The sequence below is a fragment of the Juglans regia genome, chromosome 13, assembly GCF_001411555.2.
Source record: "Juglans regia cultivar Chandler chromosome 13, Walnut 2.0, whole genome shotgun sequence".
Taxonomy (NCBI): Eukaryota; Viridiplantae; Streptophyta; class Magnoliopsida; order Fagales; family Juglandaceae; genus Juglans; species Juglans regia.
This window is the reverse complement of record NC_049913.1, coordinates 2,468,268-2,493,486: the sequence shown is the minus strand read 5'-3', so window position 1 is coordinate 2,493,486 and position 25,219 is coordinate 2,468,268. Positions and strand designations below refer to the sequence as shown.

General features: G+C 35.7%; 1 protein-coding gene and 1 pseudogene across 1 annotated transcript; one reads left to right on the top strand and one right to left on the bottom strand.

Moving 5' to 3' along the window:
• Nucleotides 1–11,941: 11,941 nt before the first annotated feature.
• On the top strand, nt 11,942–18,386 carry LOC108983023 (annotated as a pseudogene).
• LOC108983021 (oligopeptide transporter 4-like) lies at nt 16,573–25,017 on the bottom strand. The gene is made up of 6 exons (XM_018954533.2): nt 24,412–25,017; nt 22,165–22,262; nt 19,048–19,626; nt 18,272–18,524; nt 17,687–17,869; nt 16,573–17,375 (listed from the first exon to the last, which is right to left on the bottom strand). The coding sequence occupies exons 1-6, from the start codon at nt 24,943–24,945 to the stop codon at nt 16,761–16,763; spliced, it is 2,262 nt and encodes a 753-aa protein (XP_018810078.2). The 5' UTR covers nt 24,946–25,017; the 3' UTR covers nt 16,573–16,760.
• Between the last annotated feature and the right edge of the window lie 202 nt (nt 25,018–25,219).

Sequence of the window (25,219 nt, the reverse complement as noted above, 5' to 3'; positions counted from 1 at the left end):
TGAGCGATGCTTGCTCTATGTTCAAATCCAACGGAGTGTTGAATCCAAGCAATCACCATTTCATTGCAACGTTCCCAAGCAGTATAGAGAGGATCTGAAGCATTGGCAGGTTTGAGAATCTTGCCATCAATGAATCCCAATTTGTTTTTGATTATTCAAGGTACGGTGCATGGTCCTTGCCCAAGTTACATAGTTTTCAATGGTTAGAAGATCAGGAACCAATGGGGAAGAAGCTCCTTCACCGGGTTGGATGTAATAGGGACTAGCTGGGTGGTGTCGGTTGTTCTCAGGATTGGAGAACATATTTTTATTGTTGGGTGGAGGTGTTTCTGTCATGGCTCTGATACCATATTAACAGTAGCACAGAGAATGAAAAATAGGAAAGCAGAGCATGAGGAAGAGGAAGGCAACAGAAAGCTGAAAATGGAATAACTGAATTGTAATCGAATATTTCTTTTTGTCTGTACTAGCTATGTGCTGCTATTTATAGATTACAAAATTGAATGAAATAATAAATGAACAAAGAATAATTGACAGCTCATAATGTATAACAAAATCGCCTCATGTAATCGCTGCATCTTTATCAGGTGGAACCGTGGGCATCGTATGTTCAATTGCATCCTTTAATCTCAATAATTGAGTTTCTTATATACATACATACATACATACATACATACATATAGGGGTGATATCCGTCTAGTCCGGTCTTGGGCGGTTTTGTGGACCAGACCGGACCTATTTGGTCCAAAGATTTTCCACCCTGGACCGAACCGAGTATATATAGGACCTGTTTGGTCAGGTCCATTTCGGTCTGGTCCAGGGTCGGTCCATTCGGTCTGGACATGTCCCAAATGGGCTATTCAGCCCATCTAAGTCTTTTTTTTTTTTTTTTTTTGCCCAATTTCAATTATTTTCTACTCACTTCAAATTTTGTACATTTTTTTAGCTAAAAATACTAAAAAAAAAACTTGATCTTGAAAAATATAATGATAAGAAAAAACTAATCTATATAAAAAACTAGAAAAACTAAATAATAATAATAATAATACAAAAGTTATTACAAATTATAATCCAAAACTTAATATTCGTAACATATAATGGGTAATTTCTAAACTTCTAAGGGCTGACAGATATTCTTCCAGTTGCATTCATGATATACTATACCATTATACATGCATTATGCTATAATCCTATAACTCTCATGATATATTAATATATACTAATACTATATATTATACTTTTATAGACTATAGTGTTACTGTTACTGTTACTACTACATATAGACTTATAGTGTGTGTATATATATATTATAATGATATAGTGATATTAATACTATGTATTATATAATAATACATTGATATAAATTATTACTAATACTATTATTACTATATACTGTATTAATAATTTAATAATGATATTAATACTATATAATAATATATGATCATAGTCTCATAGTGATATGGTCATTAGTCATAGACTCATAGTGATATTAATAATTTAATACTATATATAGACAATAGACTTATAAACTTATAGTGATTTAGTTATAATTTATAATTATAGTTATAGACTATAGTGATTTAATTTAGTTATAATTATATTGACAATGTTAATTATTACTTTATTACTAACTTAAAGTATGTTAATAACTTAATGCATAATGAGCCATTGAATTTGAGCCATATACAACTTTTAACATTTTGTATATGAAGCAATAAGCATAAATAATTTAATTATCCATACATATTACATCCATAATTGAGAAAAATACATACTTAACATACTATTATAAATAAGCATAAAATATTTAATTATACATACTATTATAAATTTATAAATTATACATATATTATAATTTATACCATAACTCTTAATACTTAATAGTATTAGTAATACATTAAAGAATATATTAATACATTGATACTAAATAGTAAATATATATAGTTATAGACTTATAGTGATTAGTTATTATGAATCATGATTAGTATAACTATATAATAGTATTAGTATAAAGTATTAGACTATAGTATAGCTATATATTAGTAATATTAGTATAAGTATAACTGTATAACTATAGTCTATACTTTTTTTTTATTAGTGTATACTATAGTCTATACTTAATTTATAATTATAATATAGTATAATTATATATTAGTTAGTGATAAGATTAGGTTAGATGAAAATTATATAATTAATTATATATATAAATTATAAAATATATATTTTATTTACATTCGGTCCGGTCCGGTTCGGTCCGAAAAACTCCTGGACTGTGGACCAGACCAAATGAACTCGGTCCTATAAAATTTGGACCGGACCGGACTGGGACCAATCTCGGTCCGGTTCGGTCTGGTCCGGACTGAATTGGCCGATCCGGTCGATTTTTCCGATCCAGACCGCCCGATGCTCACCCCTACATACATACATCGATATCTAACGCCTGTGAGAATTCATTATAAGAAAAACAAACATTTGTGACAATGACTATTTGCAACAAATACATACTCATTTCAATAAAAAAAAATAGTCATTTTTGCAAGAAATAGCTAGTCATAAATAAACAGTTTTCTTACGGTAAAAGTTTTGCTTTATTCTATATAATTATAGGTTAAATATTATATTAATTCATGAGAATTTTGAAACGTTGATTTATATATAATGTTGTCTATTGAGTTATATATTGAATTCATCTATTGTCTATTTATAACCATGACATCTTTACAGGAGAGACGTACTGCATAATGCATATAGCTTAATTAGAGCGTGTCTAAGACCAGACTTAACAGACACGGGAGCAAATTAAGTATGTCTGATCATCATGAGCTGATCAGAAATTTCAGGAGATCAATTATAAGTGTCAGTAAATATTAATTTATGTCATTAAGGAGATTATGGATATTAATATTAATTAATTCTGGAAGATTAATTTATGACCCGACGATATATAATATTAGTTTTATCAAATTTTATTTTATTTTTATTAGGGTTATATATTCATTATATATATTTTTTTAATCTAGCTTGAGAATAACGATCGATCTATCTATGAAGATCAAAGAACATGATCAAGGCGAATCCAAAACTAACAACTAGAAAGGCTGGAAGAACATGATCACGTACGCGTACGTACTTCAAATTAAGCAAATCCATGGAGTATAATTAGCCAGATCAGTAACCTGCAAGTCATGTATATATATATAGGACCTGAAAATTATCATGTGATCTATATAGGATTCAGAATGCTGATAATTCGCTAAGTTCTAGTATACATACTCACGCATAATTGTGGACCACCATGTTAAGAATAAAATATAAATAATTAAATTTATATTTTTTTATTAGTTTAAATTTTTATGATAAGTGATGATTTTACATAGTATCAGAATAGATTTTCTAAGTTCGAACTGTAATTCTATATTTTTATCTCATTTAATTAAATATTTCATTTTATTTATTTAAATTTTTAAGACAAATAATGATCTCACACGCAAGATGTATACACAGCTGAAGTATTCTACAAGACATGCATGTCAATCTATATATGCACTTAATTTTGGCTTTCATGGAACAGGCAATTATCTACCTACGTGTAACGTGACTTGGCACACGCCTACTTGTTAGGAACATCCGTAATACTGTTTTATCTGTACTTGCTTTGACGGAAGTGATGAATTTAAAATATTCTCATTTATTTTTAAAGATATTAACAGTAATCTATTTTTTTGTACTAAATAATTTTTTTTCAGTTATTGAGAAATGGTTTAGATTTTTTCCTTTTTTTTTTTTTTTTTTAAGAGAGTTAGAACGACTTTGAAAATAATTTTAAAAAATTGAAATTTATGTTTTGTATATGTGAAATGGTTTTCCCTCATGTTGTTTTGTATCAGTGAAATGCCAGTGATGGTCCATGGCATTGGCAGGTGGGTGTAGTTACTTATTTCAGCAATTGCCATTCGTACAATTTCTGAATCAAACTTATGTGCATTTGCCGAGTTATTAACATCACTATCTCCAATTCCCTCAAGAGCCCCCTCACGACTCATAATCTGTTGATCCGTAAGTCTAATTCTATGAGGATGTTACTTATAAGTACTAAGATGTTGTAGCATACTTGATGTACCATGTTTTTTGGGATGACAAGAGTAAATCTTGTGACAATAATTACACTTCGTTTTTGGATCATTTAAAGGGCATCCATCTATTTTAGTGAAATGATCTCACACTGCTGAGGGGTCCTTATTTGCCCTCCTTTCAAGGAGGGACTGAGAGACTTGTGTCACTAGACAAGTTAATATTTGAAGCCATTTGTGATCGATTTTCTAAAGGAGTATCAGTCTCATTATCTCTTAAATTTGTACGAGTGTCACTTTCGAAGCAATCCATATAAGAGCTGACATATAATATAACATATAAAAATCAATATATTAGGATATGAATTGAAAATTACTCTATTTTTGTGAAATTACAATCTAAATTATGCATATCATATTTAATAAGTTCTCATGAAGGCCAAGGGGCATGTGAAGAGGGTATTCTGCAATTTCTCTACTTGGTTGAAGTTTTTTAGTTATCTTAAATAGCAGATTGTCGACATCAATGGAATTTATCCATAAAAAAAGACAGTTTGAAAATGAACGAACAAATATATTAATAAACTAATATGTAAGACTGACAAATGTATGAAGTGAGCACCTAGATATCATCAGTGAAGTGGAAATTTTCTTATGGAAAACAACAAAGTCTTAAGTTCAGAAGACTGGTTTGTCATTAACAATATTTAGATTGTTATTAGCGTTATTTGCAACTTATTATATGTGAAGAATAGACTCTTCTCTAACCTCTCATATAATCTCCTTACCTAAGCCATCAGCATCTTCATTCTGTTACACCTGCAATTATTTCTTTCCTTCCTGATGGCAGACACCATAGTAGCCAAATTTCATTTCTTACAATTGCTACTAAAAATCTTTCCTTGGCCCACTAATAGCCCCTGGTCAACTCACCATCCGAATGCCCACCCATTATTCTCAAGACTAATCTTCATTTTGTATATGCAGCATTTTTTTCGCTTAATAGTATTCTTTGCAGATCAAAATTCGGATGTTACTTCGATTTTCACTAAGATTAGTCTTTCAGTACCATCAAAAGTAAAAGATTCCATAATCATTGTTGAGTGCTGATGATTAAAAAGTGCAACTAGCAGTCTTATACATACCTGTTAGAACAGAACATCTCATTAAGAAAGTACAAAATCATAAGAATGCTCTATTCTGAAATTTGTTTTCAGCAGCATTTATGTAATTGCCATATTCGACTCTCTCTCAGCATCTTAAGTATTATATTTGCACTGAGTTTGGAAATGGTGTGTATGAATTGGACGGAGGTTGGTGTATGAATTGGACTGGAACAACTAGACAGTTTTGTATTAGCTTAGCATGCTCATCATGGTTGCTGAAACATAAATTAGTTTGGAAATGTTGCTGAATGAACTGCTCTGTATAGATGTTTTGTTTTTATTAATTGTTTTGCTGAAGATGGTGCAAACTGGTATAAACTTGAAAATATCATATTTTGGTTGTCATGTTTTTTTTCGAATCATGTCTTTATATATGTTTTGGTTGTTAATTATTCCTTTTTCGCTTGCTTAGTTGATTGTTGGTTAGATTTGTTCCTTGAGAGAGTGGTTTTGTTACTGCATTTTGAAATATTAGGCAGTATTATTACTCTGTTTTCAATGGATCATTTTTGTTTTACTTTAAGATGGTATTTGTCTACATTAATGGTCTTATTCTAATTTCTTAGGTATGTTTGCACATGTGAATGGGTTATTTTACTTCTCTGAATCCACTGTTATTTGCATATTTTCGTGATGTGGCTGGACTTTGTGACCTACTTACATCACCATGGTTATCTGTCCTTAGCTGGTTTTTTATCATTAGTTGATAAAAATATACATAGAAATTAATTGGAGAAGGAATCTTAGATGCTAAACGATGTGCATGCTTTCAATCTACTAATGTCCAGGCATCAGAATCATCAATCCGCTTGCCTCTTGGAAGGGATTCCATCACATTAAGCTTCACTTAAAAGCCTAATCTATTAGTGCTCATGAACCACTACCACAGTGATCATGATCATCAGACAATTTCAATTTCTAAATGCTATAACTGTTATGAACCCAGTTATAGAATTGCAGCAGAATTGTGAAACAAGAGAAACAAGAAAGAATAGGATGCAAGATGATAGTAAGAAAGAATATAACTCTGGTTTTCGAGGAACCAGTGCCTCCAAGAATGCAGAAATTGCATAAACTCTTCAATGACCCTTTCATTACTTCCGTATGCTTTTTATACACGTAAAAGTAAACTAATTCTGTTAACTCTGGTATTTCTGTTACAATAAGGGCATCACAGTAATTTCTCACTTAATGACCACGTGCTCCTCACATGTACAATTAAAACCTCTTACGCTACTTCAACTTCCCACTCCTTTCTTCATTCTGCTTCAACACCCTTTACATACCCTTATCCTTCAAAAGACCTTGCCCACAAGGTCAGGGTATAGACATCTCAATTGCTCCACAGGGACCCATGATGAATCCTCCTCTGGTGCACCCTTCCATTTAACAAGCAATTCAATATGAGGTTTGTTATTCAATGCACGCATCCTCCTTTGCAAAATTAACTCAGGCTTAGTTCTGAATCCTCCATGGGAATCTAACATGGGCAATGCAGATGATAACACAGCTGTTGATCCCACATGTTTCTTCAAGGAAGATACATGAAATACTGGGTGGACTGAAGCACTTGAAGGCAATTCTAACTTGTTTGCTACATCACCAATACGCTGTAAAACTTTAAATGGACCAAAAAATCTTGGTGCCAACTTGTAATTAACAGGATGAGCCACACTATGTTGCTTGTATTTCTGAAGCCTCAAATAAACCATATCACCAACTTGAAATTCTCGGGGTGTATGTTTTTTATCATACTGTTGCTTCATCACTCCTTGTGCTGCCAACAAATTTTTCCTCAACAAATTAATGATCTCTTCTCGAGACCTCAACTGAAAATCCACTTCAGCATTCTGAGTAGTACCAGTGACATACTGAAGTAATGTTGGTGGAGGTACACTATACAAAGCCTCAAATGGTGTCATTTTAGTAGAAGAATGGACACTTGTATTTTACCACCACTCAGCCCACGGCAACCACTTCACCCATTCCTTTGGCCTCTGATTCACAAAACATCTGAGATACTGCTGCACACACTTATTCACAATCTCAGTTTGACCATCTGACTGTGGATGGTATGCTGAGGTGAAATTCAGTTTGGTACCATGCATTCTAAACAATTCCTTCCAAAAGGAACTTGTGAAGACAACATCTCTATCAGTGACTATAGAGGCAGGCATCCCATGCAGTTTAAAGACTTGATTAATGAACAATTTAGCCACTGATGCTGCAGTATAAGGATGAGAAAGAGGGAGGAAATGTGCATATTTCGTAAGACGATCTACTACTACAAACAGCACTGTATAACCTTGTGAATTGGGTAAGGCTTCAATAAAGTCCATGGAAATATCAGTCCATGACTTAGTAGGGATAGGTAGTGGCTGTAATAACCCAGCTGGATGTACATTCTCTGCCTTACATTGCTGACAAATGGAACATTGCTTAATAAACTCCTTAATTTCCTTCTTCATACCAGACAAACAAAAATCAGATTTAGCTCGATGTAGAGATTTCTGATATCCAGAATGCCCTCCCACTGCACTGCTATGGATAAAATCCAATACCTGCTGCTTAAAAGGAGAAAGTTTGGACAAGAATAACTTTCCCTTTTTAAACAACAATCCATTTTTTACTTCATACCCCTTTCCATCTAGCTTCCCTTGCTGAATTTTTTTACAAATATCAGCAACTTCTACATCTTGTGGATAAGAACTTCTGAGTTGCTCAAGCCAGATGGGATCTAAAACTGTAATAGCACTGCATATAGGGCCCTTTTGAGTCACTTCAAGCTTCCTTGACAAAGCATCTGCAGCCACATTCTCCTTCCCTTTTTTATACTCAATTATAAAATCATAACCAAGTAATTTACTAATCCATTTCTGCTGTGAAGGTGTCTCAATCTTTTGCTCAAGTAAGAACTTAAGACTTTGATGATCAGTCTTAATAACAAAAGTTACTCCCAACAAGTAAGGTCTCCATTTCTTAACAGCATAGACAAGAGCAAGCAACTCCTTTTCATAAGTGGACAGATCCAAAGCTTTTCCCTTCAAGGCTTGACTTAAGTAAGCCAAGAGTCTCCCCCCTTGCATCAAAACTGCACCCACTCCCATACCAGATGCATCACATTCAATTAAAAATGGCCTCTCAAAATCTGGTAAGGCCAATACTGGTGGAGTACTCATAGCTTTCTTCAATGCTTCAAAAGCTACAGAAGCTGCCATATTCCAGCAAAAAGAATCTTTTCTCAATAAGGCAGTTAAGGGTGCAGCAATAAGTCCATAACTCTTTATGAACTTTCTGTAATACCCTGTTAACCCAAGAAACCCCCTCAAGGATTTAATAGACTTGGGTAGTGGCCAATCAACCATGGCTTTTAGCTTAGAAGGATCTGCTTTAACACCTTCTGCAGACACCAAATGACCAAGATAGTCTATCTCAGCACATGCAAATCTACACTTACTCCTCTTAGCAAACAAGGAATGTTTAGCTAAGGTGTCCAACACCACAGAAAGGTGTTCCAAATGCTCATCTTTTGTCTTGCTATACACGAGTATATCATCAAAAAAGACAATAACAAACTTTCTCAAAAAAGGCTGAAAAACCTCATTCATAAGAGCTTGAAATGTGGCAGGGGCATTTGTCAAACCAAAAGGCATTACTAAAAATTCATAACGCCCTTGGTGAGTTCTAAATGCTGTTTTTTCAATATCTTTTTCTCTTACTCTAATCTGGTGATACCCAGATCTTAAATCCAGTTTTGAAAAAATAGTGGCTCCAAACAATTCATCCAAAAGTTCATCAATCACAGGAATTGGAAACTTATCTTTGATGGTGTCTCGGTTTAGGGCTCTATAATCAATGCACATACGCCATGTGCCATCAGCTTTCCTTACAAGTAACACAGGAGAAGAGAAAGGAGATTGACTGCTTCTAATCACCCCAGCTTCAAGTAACTCCTTCACAATCTTCTCAATTTCTGATTTCTGAAAAAAATGGATATCTATATGGCCTTACAGAAATAGGAATTGCCCCTTCCTTCAAATTAATCTGATGATCTCTACTTCTGTTTGGAGGAAGCCCTTTTGGTTCTTCAAAGACTTTAGTATATTGCTGTAACACAGTTTCCACCTTTTGATCAATGTCTTCCACTGATTCATCATTTTTATTTTGCACAATCTGCAAGAACATGCCCTTTCTCTCCACCGTTGTTAACTGGCAGATTTGAACATCTTGAACAATCTCAGAACCACTAGGATTCAAACCTTTTAAATTTACTGACTTATCACCATCTTTAAAGGACATAGTAAGGAAATTAAAATCCCACAATACAGGCCCCAAAATCCTCAACCACTGCATACCGAGTACAACATCACAACCACCCAATGGCAACAAGAAAAAATCTGTCACAAATTGATTTCCTTGCACCTTAAGATCCAGCCCTTCCACCATTCCTTCGCTACTCATTCTATCGCCATTAGCCACACGAACTTCAATCAACTGATCTTTACCAATCTTCAAGCCTGCCCTCTTGGCTATTAGAGGATCAAGGAAGTTATGAGTACTTCCTGTATCCACTAATATCACCACAGAACAACCATGTGCCAATTCGCTCAACCTCATGGTCCTTGGACTTAGAGCTCCTGCCATTGCATGTAAAGAAATCTCAGGAATTTCCTCATTCTTATTCCCACAATCTTCACTTACTAACATTTCTTGAGTCAATTCTTCCACTTCATACTCACTGTTATTAAACAGATCCATCCCCTCCAAAAGATAAATTTTAGTTTTCCAATGGTGATTAGGATTCCACTTTTCATCACAAAAGTAGCACAACCCTTTTTCTCTTCTCTCTTTCATCTCTAAGGGACTAACTCTTTTAATAGGAAAAGAGCTTTTGAAGTTATTGCCTTTGTAATTCTGGGTAGCAGCTTGTCCAATAACTTGTTTATTGACATTAACAGCAGTATTGGAACCTCCTGGTGAAAAAGGCACAAATGGAATATGATCATCCCTTCCTCCACTATTGCCACGGAGACTTGTGACATATTCCTCCTGAATCTTGGCCAAGCCAAATGCTGAACTCAAACTATTAGGATGCAACATACGAATTGACAACCTAATCTCATCCTTAAGTCCACTAAGAAAGCAACTCAATTTATAACTTTCAGACAGCCCTCTCAATTTATTTGACAGCACTTCAAATTGAGACTTATAGGCTAAAACTGTGGAAGTTTGCCTCAATCTAGTAATTGCCTCCATAGGATCATCATAAGAGGAACTACCAAATCGAATTTGTAAAGCTTCTGTGAAAGAATCCCAAGAACGAAAAATACCTGTTTCTTCAGCATCTTGAAACCATACCAAAGCACTCACTTCCATATAAAACGAAGCCATCCAAATCTTCTGTGCTTCTGGCATAGGATTCAAAGCAAAATAGTGATTTGCTTTATAAATCCAACCCGTTGGATTTTCCCCATCAAACCTAGGGAAATCCAGTTTAATCGACCTGAACTGCATTCCCCCATTGAGAACAGAGTTGTCATTACAATCTTCATGGCCTTTCACATGACCATTTCGAGATCCACTTCTGCCTCCTTTTACTGCCTCCAGCAGCAAATCCATCTTTGAACTCAACTCATCCAACACTTCTTGATGATCTTCCACCTTTTTTTCCTGTTGTTCTTGGTTTTGCTTCAACCCAAGAATCATCTTTTCTAAATCTTTAAAACATGTGCCTTCCGCCATATCCCAAAAAAAGAACTGCTCTGATGCCACTTTGTTATGAACCCAGTTATAGAATTGCAGTAGAATTGTGAAACAAGAGAAACAAGAAAGAATAGGATGCAAGATGATAGTAAGAAAGAATATAACTCTGGTTTTCGAGGAACCAGTGCCTCCAAGAATGCAGAAATTGTATAAACTCTTCAATGACCCTTTCATTACTTTTGTATGCTTTTTATACACGTAAAAGTAAACTAATTCTGTTAATTCTGGTATTTCTGTTACAATAAGGGCATCACAGTAATTTCCCACTTAATGACCACGTGCTCCTCACATGTACAATTAAAACCTCTTACCCTACTTCAATTTCCCACTCCTTTCTTCATTCTGCTTCAACACCCTTTACAATAACCCATACAATTTTTAATCACAACAAAATCTAAAATATACGTAAATTGACAAAAAAAAACAAAACAAAACAAAATCAGTGGATTTACTACGGAGATCCAAACCAAAATCGAAGACAAAAGGGAGGAATCGAAGACAAAATCAATGGAAAACGAAAGCCAAATGGCGTAATGGGTTGTTCACAAGAGAGAGAGAGAGAGAGAGAACACACCTCAGCAATGACCTCTGCGACCAGCGACGGCGAAGGAGAATGGCAATAGTGACTAGGGTTCTGCAGTGGAGAGAAGAAGAGATTAACTTCGGATTCGACGGGTTCGACGGTTTATTTTTCCTAAAACCCGTCTGCCGCTTTTGACCCGATGAACCCGCCTTTCACGGGTTGGAAATGTCGGATCCTTCGGACGGATCGGGCTGAAGGCCCATTATGCACAGCCCTAGTGTAGTAAATATCATATTCAGTGGCACTGGGAAAGCCCAAAGGATAACTCCAAAACCCTGAGCAAGTTTGGGCTGGGCTGGACTGTGTTGGAGAATAAAGCCCTTAAAATTAAGGGGTTGCCGTTGGCCGAATAGCTGGTACTGGGCAATTTCCCTTCTTCTCCATCGGTCCTGTCGAAGGAATTTCGGAATATCCATGACTCACGCCCTTCTCCGAAGATGGGGGCCTCTCTCTGCGTTGAGAGCTGGAGCTCGGAGCTTCCGGTCAGACGCTGCACTGGAGGCCCTATCCAAAGCTTCGGAAGACAAAGTCCCCAACTTAGTGCTTTACAACTACCCCTCTTTCTCCGGAGCTTTCTCGGCTCTCTTCGCCCACTTCTTCCACTCTCGCCTCAATCTCCCTTGCCTCATTTTGCCTTTCTCTTCCGTTGAGCCTCTCTGGTGCACTCTCTCTCTCTCTCTACCCGCACGGATATTTGGACGTGTAGAAAGAAAAGGCTTTGAGTACACTCCTTGCTTTTGAAATTCTTGGTTTACGTTTTGTGCTTATTGGGGGCTTGCTTTGGATGTCGAGAATGTGCAAGAAACGAAATGGAAAGAAAATAAATGAAAGTAAAAGGAAATTTTATTCATCTAACAGACCGATCGTATTCGGTATAATATGCTTTTCTAGCTTGCATTTGCTCGCCCCTGTTCATATTCAAACACTCTATGCCTCACACTGAAGCTTTGTATGTCGTTTTGGATTCTATAGTTAAGTTTGTGAGAGATTGATTGCTCCGCTAAGACTCATTTCTTGCATTGGGCTCGGCTGAGATCAACCTTTAACTTAGTTGGGATACAAAGAAGGTTACAATATTAAATTTTTGTAGTCCTTTGGATTTTCAGGTTCTTCGAGGAACCAAACAGATCCTTAAATTAGTGATTTAATAATTTTTTTTTCTATTTTAGGGTTGAAGATTTATACATAGAAGGGCTTAAGAGATGCTATCTGCTTGACTTTCTTGGTCCAAAAGGATTTGCTATGAAACTTGCACAGCTGTCATCATGCGAGTAAGCTAAGTTGATATGTCCGGTCGTCAGTTTATTTTCAAGTATCTGTTTATTTAAAAAATTATCTTCAAGTATTCATCCTAACTGGCCATTGGTTTTGTTTTATTTTCTTTTTCAACTGGGTCGACTATGCAAGGTGTAACTTATTTTTTTTTGTTGATCCAATTAGGATCATAGGTTTTGATCACCGAAAATCAGTACTTGCGCAGATTCCCCCTGCCGAAGATCATCTTGATAACCTCACATTTCATATAGATTTTGAGAAGAGTAGCTCTCGTGCTGTGTATGATTACTTTTCTGATAAACTTACAGATATGATATTTACTAATGTAAGTAGAAATCAGATTATTATCCTCTGTTCTTTAGTTCCTAGCACCTTACGTTCAGGATAACTGAAACATGAAGGTATTCTTCTTTTTTCTTTTATTTTTTCATTCCTTTTTGAAATAAGGGGTTGGTTGCAAGTTTGTTAGACCCAAAAGACCAAGATCGCATGGAAATAATTCTCAAGTTTATTGAGGATGGAGATCTTCGCCGATGGAGCTTAGCAGATATTAGGGCATTTAATATTGGACTTAGGAATGGCGCTCAAGGTTGAACTGCATCACTAATCCATACGTGTATGAACAGGTTTGGAATTTCAAAGTTTGATGCTTTTTCTTTTATTTCTAAAATTATATTTCTATATTATTTTTCACACTCCCTAGTTCAAGTTAATTTTTTTATTTGGTACTTTCTGTTAGTGTTTGCTGCTTCTTGTATGCTGACTTCAGCTTCTGCTGGAATCCAGAGTAAATGTCTAATAGAAAAAAAAAATATTTGAATCCTATATATACGTACACATGTACTCATGCATGTTTGTGTAAACCCCTAGGGGTTGGCTCAAGTGGCAAAGGCCTTGGTATTGGAGGTATGCTCCCTCTAGGTCTAAGGTTCAAATCCCATTGGTTGCAAATAATCTCTAGGGGCCATCAGACTAGGGGATTTTTCCCTTGAATTACCCGATGTGCACTTGCGGGAAACTCCTTGCCGAGGGCCTGTGCACCACCGAGATTAGTTTGGATGTTATTCCTAGACATTCAGTGCCAATAAAAAAAATGTCTGTGTAAGCATTTTTTTTTTTTTTTTGATAAGTAATCGATAATATTATAAATAGAGATAGGCAAAAACCCAAGTACACAAGGTGGATACAGGAGATAAAATCTATCTAGGTCAACGAAAGGGAAGCTAAAAAGTCATGTACATTCAAGCCATTAAAATCTAACGTCTGTGTAAGCATTTTATTTAAGTAAAAGTACATTTAAGTTCACCTAAATTGAAATGCATTTGTAGGCACATAGCGATGGTTTAAAAGTGATTGTTTACCTGATAAATAATCAGATGGACATCTATTCAAATTAGTATTGATGCATCATCTCTAGATTCAAATTGCTCAAAGTGATGTTTTCCAAATTTTGACCTTGAACAGCTATTAGTTTGGGCTATTCTATTACTACTGCGTATAGTGTATTTTGAAATTAGAACCTGTTCTTGGTTTGCCCCTTCATTTCTTTTTTTGACATCTCATTTTGGTTTCATAGTTTAAGCCTCTTTAACCTGGTTTGGATCATTTCTGTGGCAGTTACTGGAGTTAAGTTCCAATGATCTAATTACTAAGGGAAATTCCTATATTTCCTCTCTCCACACTGGTGCACATAAATCGCTGGGTAATGTTTTCAAAGTTCGATTGGGCAGGGGATTATACGGAGTGTGTCTGGTAATGATAACTCACAGCAGATTCTCATTCTATAATATAAGTCCTACTTTTATTTGGTCTGCTCCTACTCCAATATGGTTGGCTTTAGATATGGGAGTTCAAGGCCATTTTCTCAACCATTGTATCATGGAGCAATTTTTTGAATCATTGTAATTTCATATGAAACACTTAAGATGTGGTACTGTTCCCCATAGTATCTTAAGTGAGTTTTGATTTCCTCATTATACTTTTAGGGAGTTAAAGTGGATCAGAATTCCAACTTAATTGATGAAATTGGCTAGCAACTTAGCGTAAAAAGTGTTGCAGCTGGTCTAAGTTAATTTGTCTAAGAAAAGGTGTAACTCAATTTTCATATTCTTGTAGATTCGTATCACTGAAAAGTTCTTGTTCATGCCATCAATTGCATAGCTAGGGGGTTTGGGGCGAAGATAATATTTTCCTAAGGAAATAGTAAAAAAGTCCAATTTTCAATGAAATAATTTTAGTTTAGTCATTTCTAAACTAATAGTTTTAGTTTAATATAAAAAAATTATTTTATATATTAAATTTTATCTCATTTCTAAACTACTATTTTTTCCATTGTGGTATTAGAATCATGAAGTCATTGATAGTTGATTGTAATTTGTGTTAGTCTTCCACTGTTGATGGTGTCAGGCCTATAGGAGCTGTTGTTTACATGCAACGAAAGAATCTTAAGATGTGCTTGAGGAGTACTGACGATGCCATTGATACCTCTGAAGTTGCAAAGGTTTGCATTAGTTTCATTATTAACTAAACCGTATTTTTAATATCTTGTATTACTTTCTTAAGTAGGAATTTTGTGGGCTAAATTATTGAGTCCACATCTTGGGACATGAAGGCATATGGTGGAGGAGGTTCCCCAAGTTCTAGCTCCTTCATTATTCGGATGGATGAGTATAACCAGTGGCTTTCGTGAACTCATCATGAGCATATCAAGGTGTGAAAAACTATCCTTCTAATCTGTACTCCAATTTTCAATTTAAAAGTATCGAATTTAGGACCAGTATTCTGAATTATCAGATCACGATCTTTTTTTTTTTTTGGTGTGTGAATGCAATCGAGAACAATTAAAACAGATTACACCGGTCACCATTGACCCAGTTCTATGATATACGAAGCACCTCTACACTGTAAGAATTCAATGATAGTCCAAAAAAAGTTCTGATATAGAGAATTTCAGTTCATCGTCACACAGAAAAGCATGCTTAGAAAGCAGTTTTTTATGTCAAGGAATGCACTGGTGTCTGGGCTCTTCATTTCGTCAATGTACATCATGATTACGAGTCTGTGGAAAAAGTTTTAACAGGGAATTGTTTGAATTTGTAGCTCTTAATATGTGATTACTTGCACCTCTGATATGACATGCATATTCGCGACCAAAAGAAAAGAAAGGAAATGGCTATCCTGACCTGTGCCTTATTTTATACCGTATCTCCCCAGCACTTAGCTTGTAATTAGGAGTTGTTCTCTTGTATACTTCCTATATACTTGGGCTATGCCTAATTATGTGGATTAATAAATTCTTCTTATAAAAAAATTTATATAATATATCTCCCATTGTATAAGAAAAGTTCTTCATAACAAGGATGCTTTATTTTTCCAATATTTTCATTGTATATATGATGTTAATCTAGCCATACTTGCACTTGTTTTTAATGATACTCCACATACTTTTGCAAAATCTAATTTATACTCATTGCAACCATCCCCATGATGATGGGTGGGGTCATGTACTTGGGATTTTACTCATGGGGTGGGTCCGAAGAACCTTGCCTTGATGAGCTTCCACATCATCAGAAAAAATATAATAATGCAATGTTAATGATGGGAATTCCTCTATAGAGATTTTGAATCATTACTATGTTGCTTGGATGCAGTTTCAGTTGAGTCAGGTTTATTGCTGCTAAGGTATAAAAAAAAAAGGTTTATTCTTGCTAAGGGCTAAATCAAAACAACAATATGCACTCAAACTTAAAGGTTAATTTGCACAAAATATTATGACTTCTATAATGCATAACATCCCCACCATTTATCTAGTCCAAATTTAAAATCCCACCATTATAGTAATTCCTACTTGTATATGTTGCACAACATTAGAAGCGAAAATCTTGTATGACAGAAGCATTCAAGTTAGTTCACTGGACAACCATCAACAGCTATGCCCTTGGCTGTTGGACATGTTGCTAATGGACAATGTTCACCATCGGTACCCCACCAGGTCAAACCTTTCTCTTCCATGCCCACTGAAAAGTACAATAGCACTCCCATGAAAGCCACGCCAGCATCCAATGCTGCTGAAAGAATGTAATTGTACCTCTGCCACCACTGCTTTCTGTAACGGAAGATGAAAAAGCTGAAAATTGTTCCGACAAGAATCCATGCATTGTAGTTCAATGGTGTTGCTGGTGGCATCGTTCCAGTTGCTCCAAGAAGGACTGGAAGGTTAATGAGAGGAATCCAATTTTGCTTGGGAAATGCCTTGTGCAACAGCCAAACAATAAATGGCCCTATTGCACCTCCAAGGAAGAACCAATTCAGCATCCCATAGTTTCCAAGTGTCCCAAAGATCCGTTTTGGTCCTAACAGACCCCATATAACAGATGCATCAAAGAAGACTCGGTAGTCAGGGCATGTCCAGGGACTGTCAGCGGGAAGAAGATCATCCTGGCATATGTTCTTTATGGAGTCTAGCAACCACATTGCCACCGCAAGGTTGATGGTTCCAGCCAGAATTGTTCCTATGAACTAGGAATAGACATGCACCAATGCAGCAGTGGAAAAACTTATCAATAATTTTGTAGAAAAAATGAGAAAAAAAATAGCTTAAAGAAATTGGGAAGTTTAAGGATAATTTAAATTGTCGTTCTAAGGGCATGAAATTAGGTGAAAAACTGTCCCATACAAATCTAATATGCTCTGCTTCTCCATGCGAATTATCAAGCAATTTGTACCTTACTCAAGTGTTACGAAGATCTACTGTCTGAACAATGGTAAATCAATGTCGTAACTTATGTTCGTTTCTTTTGATTTGTTGATTGTAGATAAGAAAATTGCACCTGAACTAAGAACATTGATCTTGGAGGAATCTTCATATAGTGTCCCAGCTTAAAATCACTGAGGAAAGAGACAGCCTGAGCCATGCTCATGTATCCATAGGTTTTGAAGCAAACATTGGCTATTGGTCTTCCGGGGTATATTAGACCCATTGCATACTCCGTGATAACGTTTAGCCCTGGTGTCTGTATATCGAACAGTAGATTGTTAATTGAAAAATAGCAACTTTTATGCAGTTATGGAAATGAAAACTGTGCTTATATTAATGTCTGAATTAGAGAAAATTATGATGAAACAAGCTAAAATCATTAATTATAGTGATGTGATCTGGTAGTTCTATCTGAGTGGAGCTGATTTAATATAATAGCAAGTTTCTTTGAAGCTATGTTAAATTGTATCCTTATATTATTAAACCTAGTAGAGGTTCATGAGTCTTATGTGATGTATGAAAAAGTAAGTTTGGCATGACACAGCTTGCATGACACAGTTGAGATAACCCATTAATGGTAATTTCGATTACTCAAGATATATAGATCTCTTGCCGCAAGATGAGCAAAAGAAGTAGAAAAATGTATTCTCCCAATAACCTGGTTTGTTGTGGCAGTTATGATGCTGATTGGAAGAGTGAAAATAAAGGCCATGAGTGCAGCAAAGAGGAGTCCCCACCATGGCATCTGAACCTGGTTGTTTAAAAATATGCAGAGTACTAAGGAAACTGCAAGTGTCACACCAAGCAGAATGTAGAACCACCAGGTAGGTATGTCCTTGTATCTCCTCATCAATTTGGTATGGATGTCCTCCTTGCCCTTGTAAGAAGCATGATACCGCTCAAAAATTTCCCTGTACATATTTTGTTTTATACGACATGAGACTTCACAAATATAATTAGAAAAAATTCAGAACCTTACAAGGGAGAGAAGGGTGTTTGTGTTCTTGATTCCTTTGAAAGGGTCTTATCTATCTGGATTATGTGAATCTTTATATGTATCTATACATACATACAGACATTTATACACATGCATACAGAAAGGGCACTCCCGAGAATAGGATAAACAGGAATTTTTTAGAAGTTGTGAGTATTGTTTAACATCTTGGCTCATTTTTCAAAGAACGTATAGTGTTCAAATTTTAAAGCCACATTGAGAAAGAATAAACCTTGTTGTGATGAGGAATAAATCTGGCACATTGAAGGCAAAATACTTTCAAATCTTGTAGGTATTCTGTTTTGTGGCATCTTGGTAAATTAATGATACAGACAGACCACAGAATTATTTCTTCAACTTAACAAGTACAAATCTTATTGTTGCTTGAAACAATGAAAGGATCTCACATCTAACCACCTGAGAATTGATTGGGAATATACCTGCCATAGAAAAATGCCACATGTGTGAGGGTGGATGCGATTGTGGCAAATCCAAAGCCATAGGTGAGAGCAAAAAACATGCTCAAGTGAATCCGTCCTTGCTCCTGATACTTTGCTAGATCTAGCTCAAACTTGTCATTTACAATACCTGATATGTTGTATATTTGACCTTGGGCTGTAAACAATTGTGACGAGAAAATAGGAAATCTACTCGCATTGTACATGTCAAATGCCCAGTATGCTGTTGGGATTGCAGTGTAAACTATCAATATGTAAACTATCAATACGTAGCCTGCAAAAATGTTGACGATGGAGAAGAAAGGGCTGATGAGGGGGCTGAACAAGAAAGATGCCACAGCAGACCAGTCAAGTGTCAGAGCTCCAAGTCCAAGTCCTCGCATGCCAGAACCGAGCTGCTGGGCTGTAACTGACTTGGAGAATACCCAGCAGACCCATGATATGTTTGTGAGTGTTGAGAAGAGGTACCCTGGGACCAGGTACCATGAGAAACTGCAGATTAATGCAATCACGAAGAACTTTGCCCGTGACATGCGCTCATTCTCATGTTCATGCAAAGCCCTGCAAATGTATAGGTCAGAATTTTATGCAGATGAAGTTTATATCAAGGATTAAAAGAGTTATTTTTTTTTTTATGCCTAGAGATCTTTGCCCATATGTGCATCTTTAGGTTCTAATGACACTACCTCACTAGAGTCTCACACTTTTTGGCATGCTACTCTACTCGAGAATTAACCTGTGAAATGGATACAACATGCAAGTCTACAGCTGACAGTTGACATTGTTACTGATCATCCTTCTTTTGCTGCTGCTATTATAGCATCATTAACAGCAATTTTTACAATTTGACCGTTTAACTAGAGTACTGCTTGTACAAGTCATCCCCCCGGGCAATTGACAATCATGTTGACCTCTAGCCTTATACAGCAGACAAGTTGCACGTTATTTCACATGCACAGATTGGCATCTACTTGAGTCATTGACACGCTGCATTTAGTAACTTGAACTTTGACATTCCCATTCCTTTCAGCAGCAGCATCAGCTTTTAGATTCTGAACACAGCACATGGCCCATATCACAGAAGTCGCCTTGTTTGTTTAGGAAGTCTTTTGAGTTGCCTTGACAATAAGGTATTAGGGTCTCTTTCACTTTCGTTTTCATGTTATCAGCGAGACTGTCGAGAATCTTCGCAAAAAATAAACACGGTTTTGGAATTTATTTCCTTCCAACAGTGATGGTTCCAACGGTATGTAGCATTATTCTATGAAATGACCGTACGAAAGAAGACTTTCTTGTGTGGTTGTTGAAATAGCACCACATGGTTATAGTGTTGGGTCCCACTACACGAGATGGGTGCAACATCTTTTTAGTTGGAAAATACAATTCTCTTAACCATGGAAAAATACTAGAACGCACGAACGGGAGAGGCACGAAAAGCACGAATCCTTATCCCATGTCAGCAGTCTGAAATCTCTCGTTACCTTTGCATAAAACAACAATATTCTATTTTGCCATTTTACCCATGTCAGCCTTAATAACTCATTAGAAAAACTGTCTTTTATAATTTTTAGCTAATCACGTCTTAGAGAAATTTGGAACCCTCGCCCGTAGAATAGCAAATGTAATCACGTTCCTGTGTAAAGGTATGTTACTCAACAGTCTCATTATTTTTTTAATTATCATAAATATTTTTTTAAAAAAAATAAAAAATATTCACAATATTATTAAAAAATATTTTCTTAATTATTAAATAAAAAATATAAAAAATAGTGTCGGGAGAAATGCTCTAGTCAACCAAAAATACTCCTCCTCACTACTCTAGTTATTTATTTCATACAATTAGATAACCAACAATCTGTATAGCACTAATTCCTAAGGTTTTATATCAACATATGTTTTCCTGTATGGATTTGTTTCTAGGTCTCTAACTATTCAAGTGAAGAAAAAGTGAGATTAACCAACGATACAGAGAGAGAGAAAGGCAAAGGAGAGGGAGAGAGCAAAAAGTGTAGAAGCATCCGTGCCTTTTTAATTGTTTTGTTTTATTTTTTTATTTGTTTTCCTGCACTTATCCACCTTGGAACATTCGTGCATTTCGTGGAGGCTTCCCTGTAGCAGCTCTCCAATTGGAATTGCTAGAGAAAAATAATTAGTTCTTCCCTTAATTTAAAGAGAAGAGAGCAATAAATATATGTTTCATAGCCAAAAATTAAGATATAACTTTCTGCAGTCAATGAATTAATATCTTTATAAACTAATATTTCAATAAAAATCTTTTCTACTCTTAAAAATAAATTCAATAAATATAATTGCTTAGAAATGAGTGGGACAGTGAGGTGGGATGATCACATCCACCAGTGAATCCACAATTGGGTACCACCTAATTTACAACTTTTAAATTGTTCACTTCCTCTCAAGTCTTAAGTTGTATTTGGATGTTGAAGTGAGTTGAGTTGAGTTGAGTTTATATTATAAAATATTGTTAAAATATTATTTTTTAATATTATTATTATTTTGAGACTTGAAAAAGTTGAATTGTTTATTATATTTTATATTGGGATTTGAAAAAATTGTAATAATGAGTTGAAATGAGTTGAGAGATGTTTAGTAACCAAACGAAGCCTTAATTTTTTTTGGAGGCATATATATGGGAAATGGAAAAAGCTGTTTTGCCGCCTCAAGCTTACTGCTCTAGGTGACCCGCTTGAGAAAAAAAAAATTTAATTTTTTTATTTTACTTAATAATTGAGAAAGTGATTTTAAATATATTAATATTTTTTTTATTTTTTAAAAATATTTAAATATATTTAAAAAATATGAATAAAAAAATAAAAAAAATTACAAAACACACTATCGATAAGATTGAGCGGTGCTACTCAAGCGGGAAAGAAATATATTGAATGGCGACGTGATAAATAATTGCACAAGATTACTCCGTTTGGTTCCTCAACTAAGCTAAGTGCAGTTTACTTTTAAATCTTTTTTACTATCTAAATAATAATTTGAGTTGCATTCGAGTTGAGTTACGTGAGTTTATAGTGTAGATTGATTATAATATGAATCTGAAATCTTTTTATTTATTTATTTAATTTAACTTACCGGAAAAGTGAAACCTGAACGAGGGTGTCGGGCCACCACATATGTGCCGGCTCCACCACATACTTCCTCAATAGCCCTGCCCAGCCGTATCCCAACACCTGCAGGCAACCATCCTCCAAGTTACTATCCATGATCTTATTATGGTACGTTTGGGTAGTGAGAAGTGTTGAAAATATTTGTGAATAGTAGTAAAAAAGTAATGAAAAAGTAATAATAAAATATTGAATAGTAATAAAAAGTAGGTAAAAAATAATGAATAGTAGAAAAGTAGATAAAAAGTAATAATAAAGTAAAGAATAGTAGTGAGAGTACTTGAGGTACTCTCACTTACCAAACATATCCGACTTTCAACTGAAAAATTGATGAGAATCTTCCTCCAAAACAAAAAAGAAGAGAAAAGAAAAGAAAAATAATTGACGGTTTGAAGTTTCTTTTTCCAGTCTAAGATTGTATTAAAATCAACCAAACAAGATGCATGAGAGTTTGGAAACCTAACAATCACCCATGCATGTAATCAATACAGGCCGATTCAATGGCTTCCAGACATACAAGTACTTAAGAAAAGGGCTGCAAGCTGCGAGCAATCAAAGATATTCATTACCAAGCCTTTTTCACACTGTCCTTTCTTACTTCTTTTATTTATATATATATATATATATATATATATATATATACACTAGCAGTAGGATAACGTCCGAAAAAAATTATTTAATTAAGAATATTATTATATTTAAATTATGTTAAAATTCTAATGATTTATATAATTTTATTTTTTTAAATTATTTAACAAAATTTTATCATTTATCTAATAATAAAAGATTAATATTTTATAAATTAAATTTGATAATTTATTTATGATATTTATATGTTAATTATCTATTTTAAAATAATTTAAATCAGTATTAAAATTTTTACTATTGAATCAAATTTAGAGACTTATGATGAATGGTTGAATTTAAATCTCAAAAACTTTAATATTTTATAAATTAAATTTGATAATTTATTTATGATATAATATTTATATGTTAATTATTTATTTTAAATTAATTTAAATCAACATTTAAATTTTCATCATTAGATCAAATTTAGAGACTGGTGAATGGTTGGATTTAAAACTCAAAAACTTCCTTTTCCCCTCATTTCTCTCCCTCTCTCTCCTTCCGCTCAGTCGCGTCTTCCCTCTCTCTCACGCGATCTCCTCCCTCAAGCAGCCGTGCGCCACCGTGTGGTGTCACCGGCTTCCCCTCACGCCGATGACCAAACCCTACTGTCGAAGTCTGTTGGTAGCTCCTTCCTTCGCCGCGCGTCTTCCCTCTCTCTCTCTCTCTCTCTCTCTCTCTCTCTCTCTCTCTCTCTCACCTGATCTCCTCCCTCAAGCAGCCCGACGCCGCCGTGCGCCACCCTGCGGTATAACCGATCACCTCACTGGCTTCCCCTCATCACGCTGGCGAGCAAACTCCACCACCGAAGCCCTTTGGCAGGTCTTCCCTCAACCGCACGCAAGCAACCCGAAATGGGTCACGACGCACGAGTTTCTCCTTGTAGCGCCGCCATTAGCCACCCCTACGCCACCGCACCACCACCACTAGCCTCGTCCTTCGCCAACGACCCCTCCTCTTCTTCCTTTCCTCCAGCCAAAGCCTTAGTTCCTGTCTTTCACTCTTCACGGAATTTGTTGATTTGTGATTTGCATAGAAATTTGTTTGGTAATTTTGTGATTTGTGTGGTGAATTTGTTGTGAGGATGCCGAGAGGGACATAAGGGGAAGTGGTGATTTTGTTGTGAGGTAGAGAGGGACGTGAGCTAAGGAAGAAAACGTAGAATAAGTTACTGCTCAGTATTGTTGATCTTACTGTTCATCGGGAGATATAGGCTTTTAGAGGTAGAGAGGAACGTAAGCGGAGGAATAAAACGTAAAATAAGTTACTATTCATTATTATTGATCTTACTGTTCATCGGGAGATATAGGCTTTTAGAAATAGAGAGGGACATGAGCAGAGGAAGAAAACGTAAAATAAGTTACTGTTTATTACTGGATCTTACTGTTTATATGGGGATAGAGGTTTTTAAGTATGATGATGATATATATATATATATATATATTTATATACATGACAAAAAGAACAAAACTTTGGCTTATAAAATGTAACGGAATTATTTGTTTCTAATAATTTCAGAGCCTCGGACTGTGTATTCGCAGCAATAATACAAACAAAAATATTGAAAGTTCAGTCATCCGAATCTCACCTGCGTAGTGGTAATAAGAAGCCAACCAGCAACAAGCGAGATGTTGCTGTGGTAGAAGGCTTTGATTATGGTAACAATACCAACAGCGTATGCAGACCCAGATCCAAATGCACTCCCAGCATTAGCAAAGATTGAAATGAGGACGTGCTCCTTCATGTTGAACGGACCTGGGTTGACCGAGAACGTCCGGGATCCGAAGCCGGGTATCCGGAACTTGGTCTTCGGGAGGACGGAAGCCATGAAACGACCGATGGGGAGAGTGGCCACTTGGACGGTGATCTGGGTTATGACGAGGGGCTGGGTCCGGTAAGCGAAGAATTGGTTGAGGAAGGAAAGGAGGGCACACGAGAGTAAGCCCAGGAACCACATCCGGAAGGTCCATATGGGGAGGGTAGGGTCGTCGGTGTTGGCTACGGTTAGCCGGACTTCTTCGATGGGAGAGAGCTCCTCCTCGTCAGCATATTCACCACCTGAGGGGATGTGCTTTTCTGGGTCCGTGGACTTGGAGGGCGTTTGTATATCCAGTGTGCCCATTGAATGCTACAGAGCAAAGAGGAAGGGAGGATGAGGGTGAGGATGAAGGTGTATGTGGATGTGGGGAGTACTAGTTTTAGCGGGAAGGGTATGTCTGGCGGCTGGCCTTTATAAAAGTAATAATATAAATATATTGTAGGTAGGGAGGAGTTTGTATTTTATTTCAAGAGCAGAGTATTTTTTTTTTTTTTTTATGTGAAATAGATTGTATTTATTTATGAAAGTGAAATTATAATTATTTTATATTATAAGTCAATTACTCATAGTTTGAGCT

Coding starts and splice junctions, on each gene's coding strand:
- LOC108983021 (XM_018954533.2), bottom strand. CDS start 24,945: ATGGGCACACTGGATATACAAACGCCCTCCAAGTCCACGGACCCAGAA. Junction 18,525..19,047: donor GTGGCATTTTTCTATGGCAG/GTATATTCCCAA, acceptor AAATATGTACAG/GGAAATTTTTGAGCGGTATC. Junction 17,870..18,271: donor TAACTGCCACAACAAACCAG/GTTATTGGGAGA, acceptor TTCGATATACAG/ACACCAGGGCTAAACGTTAT.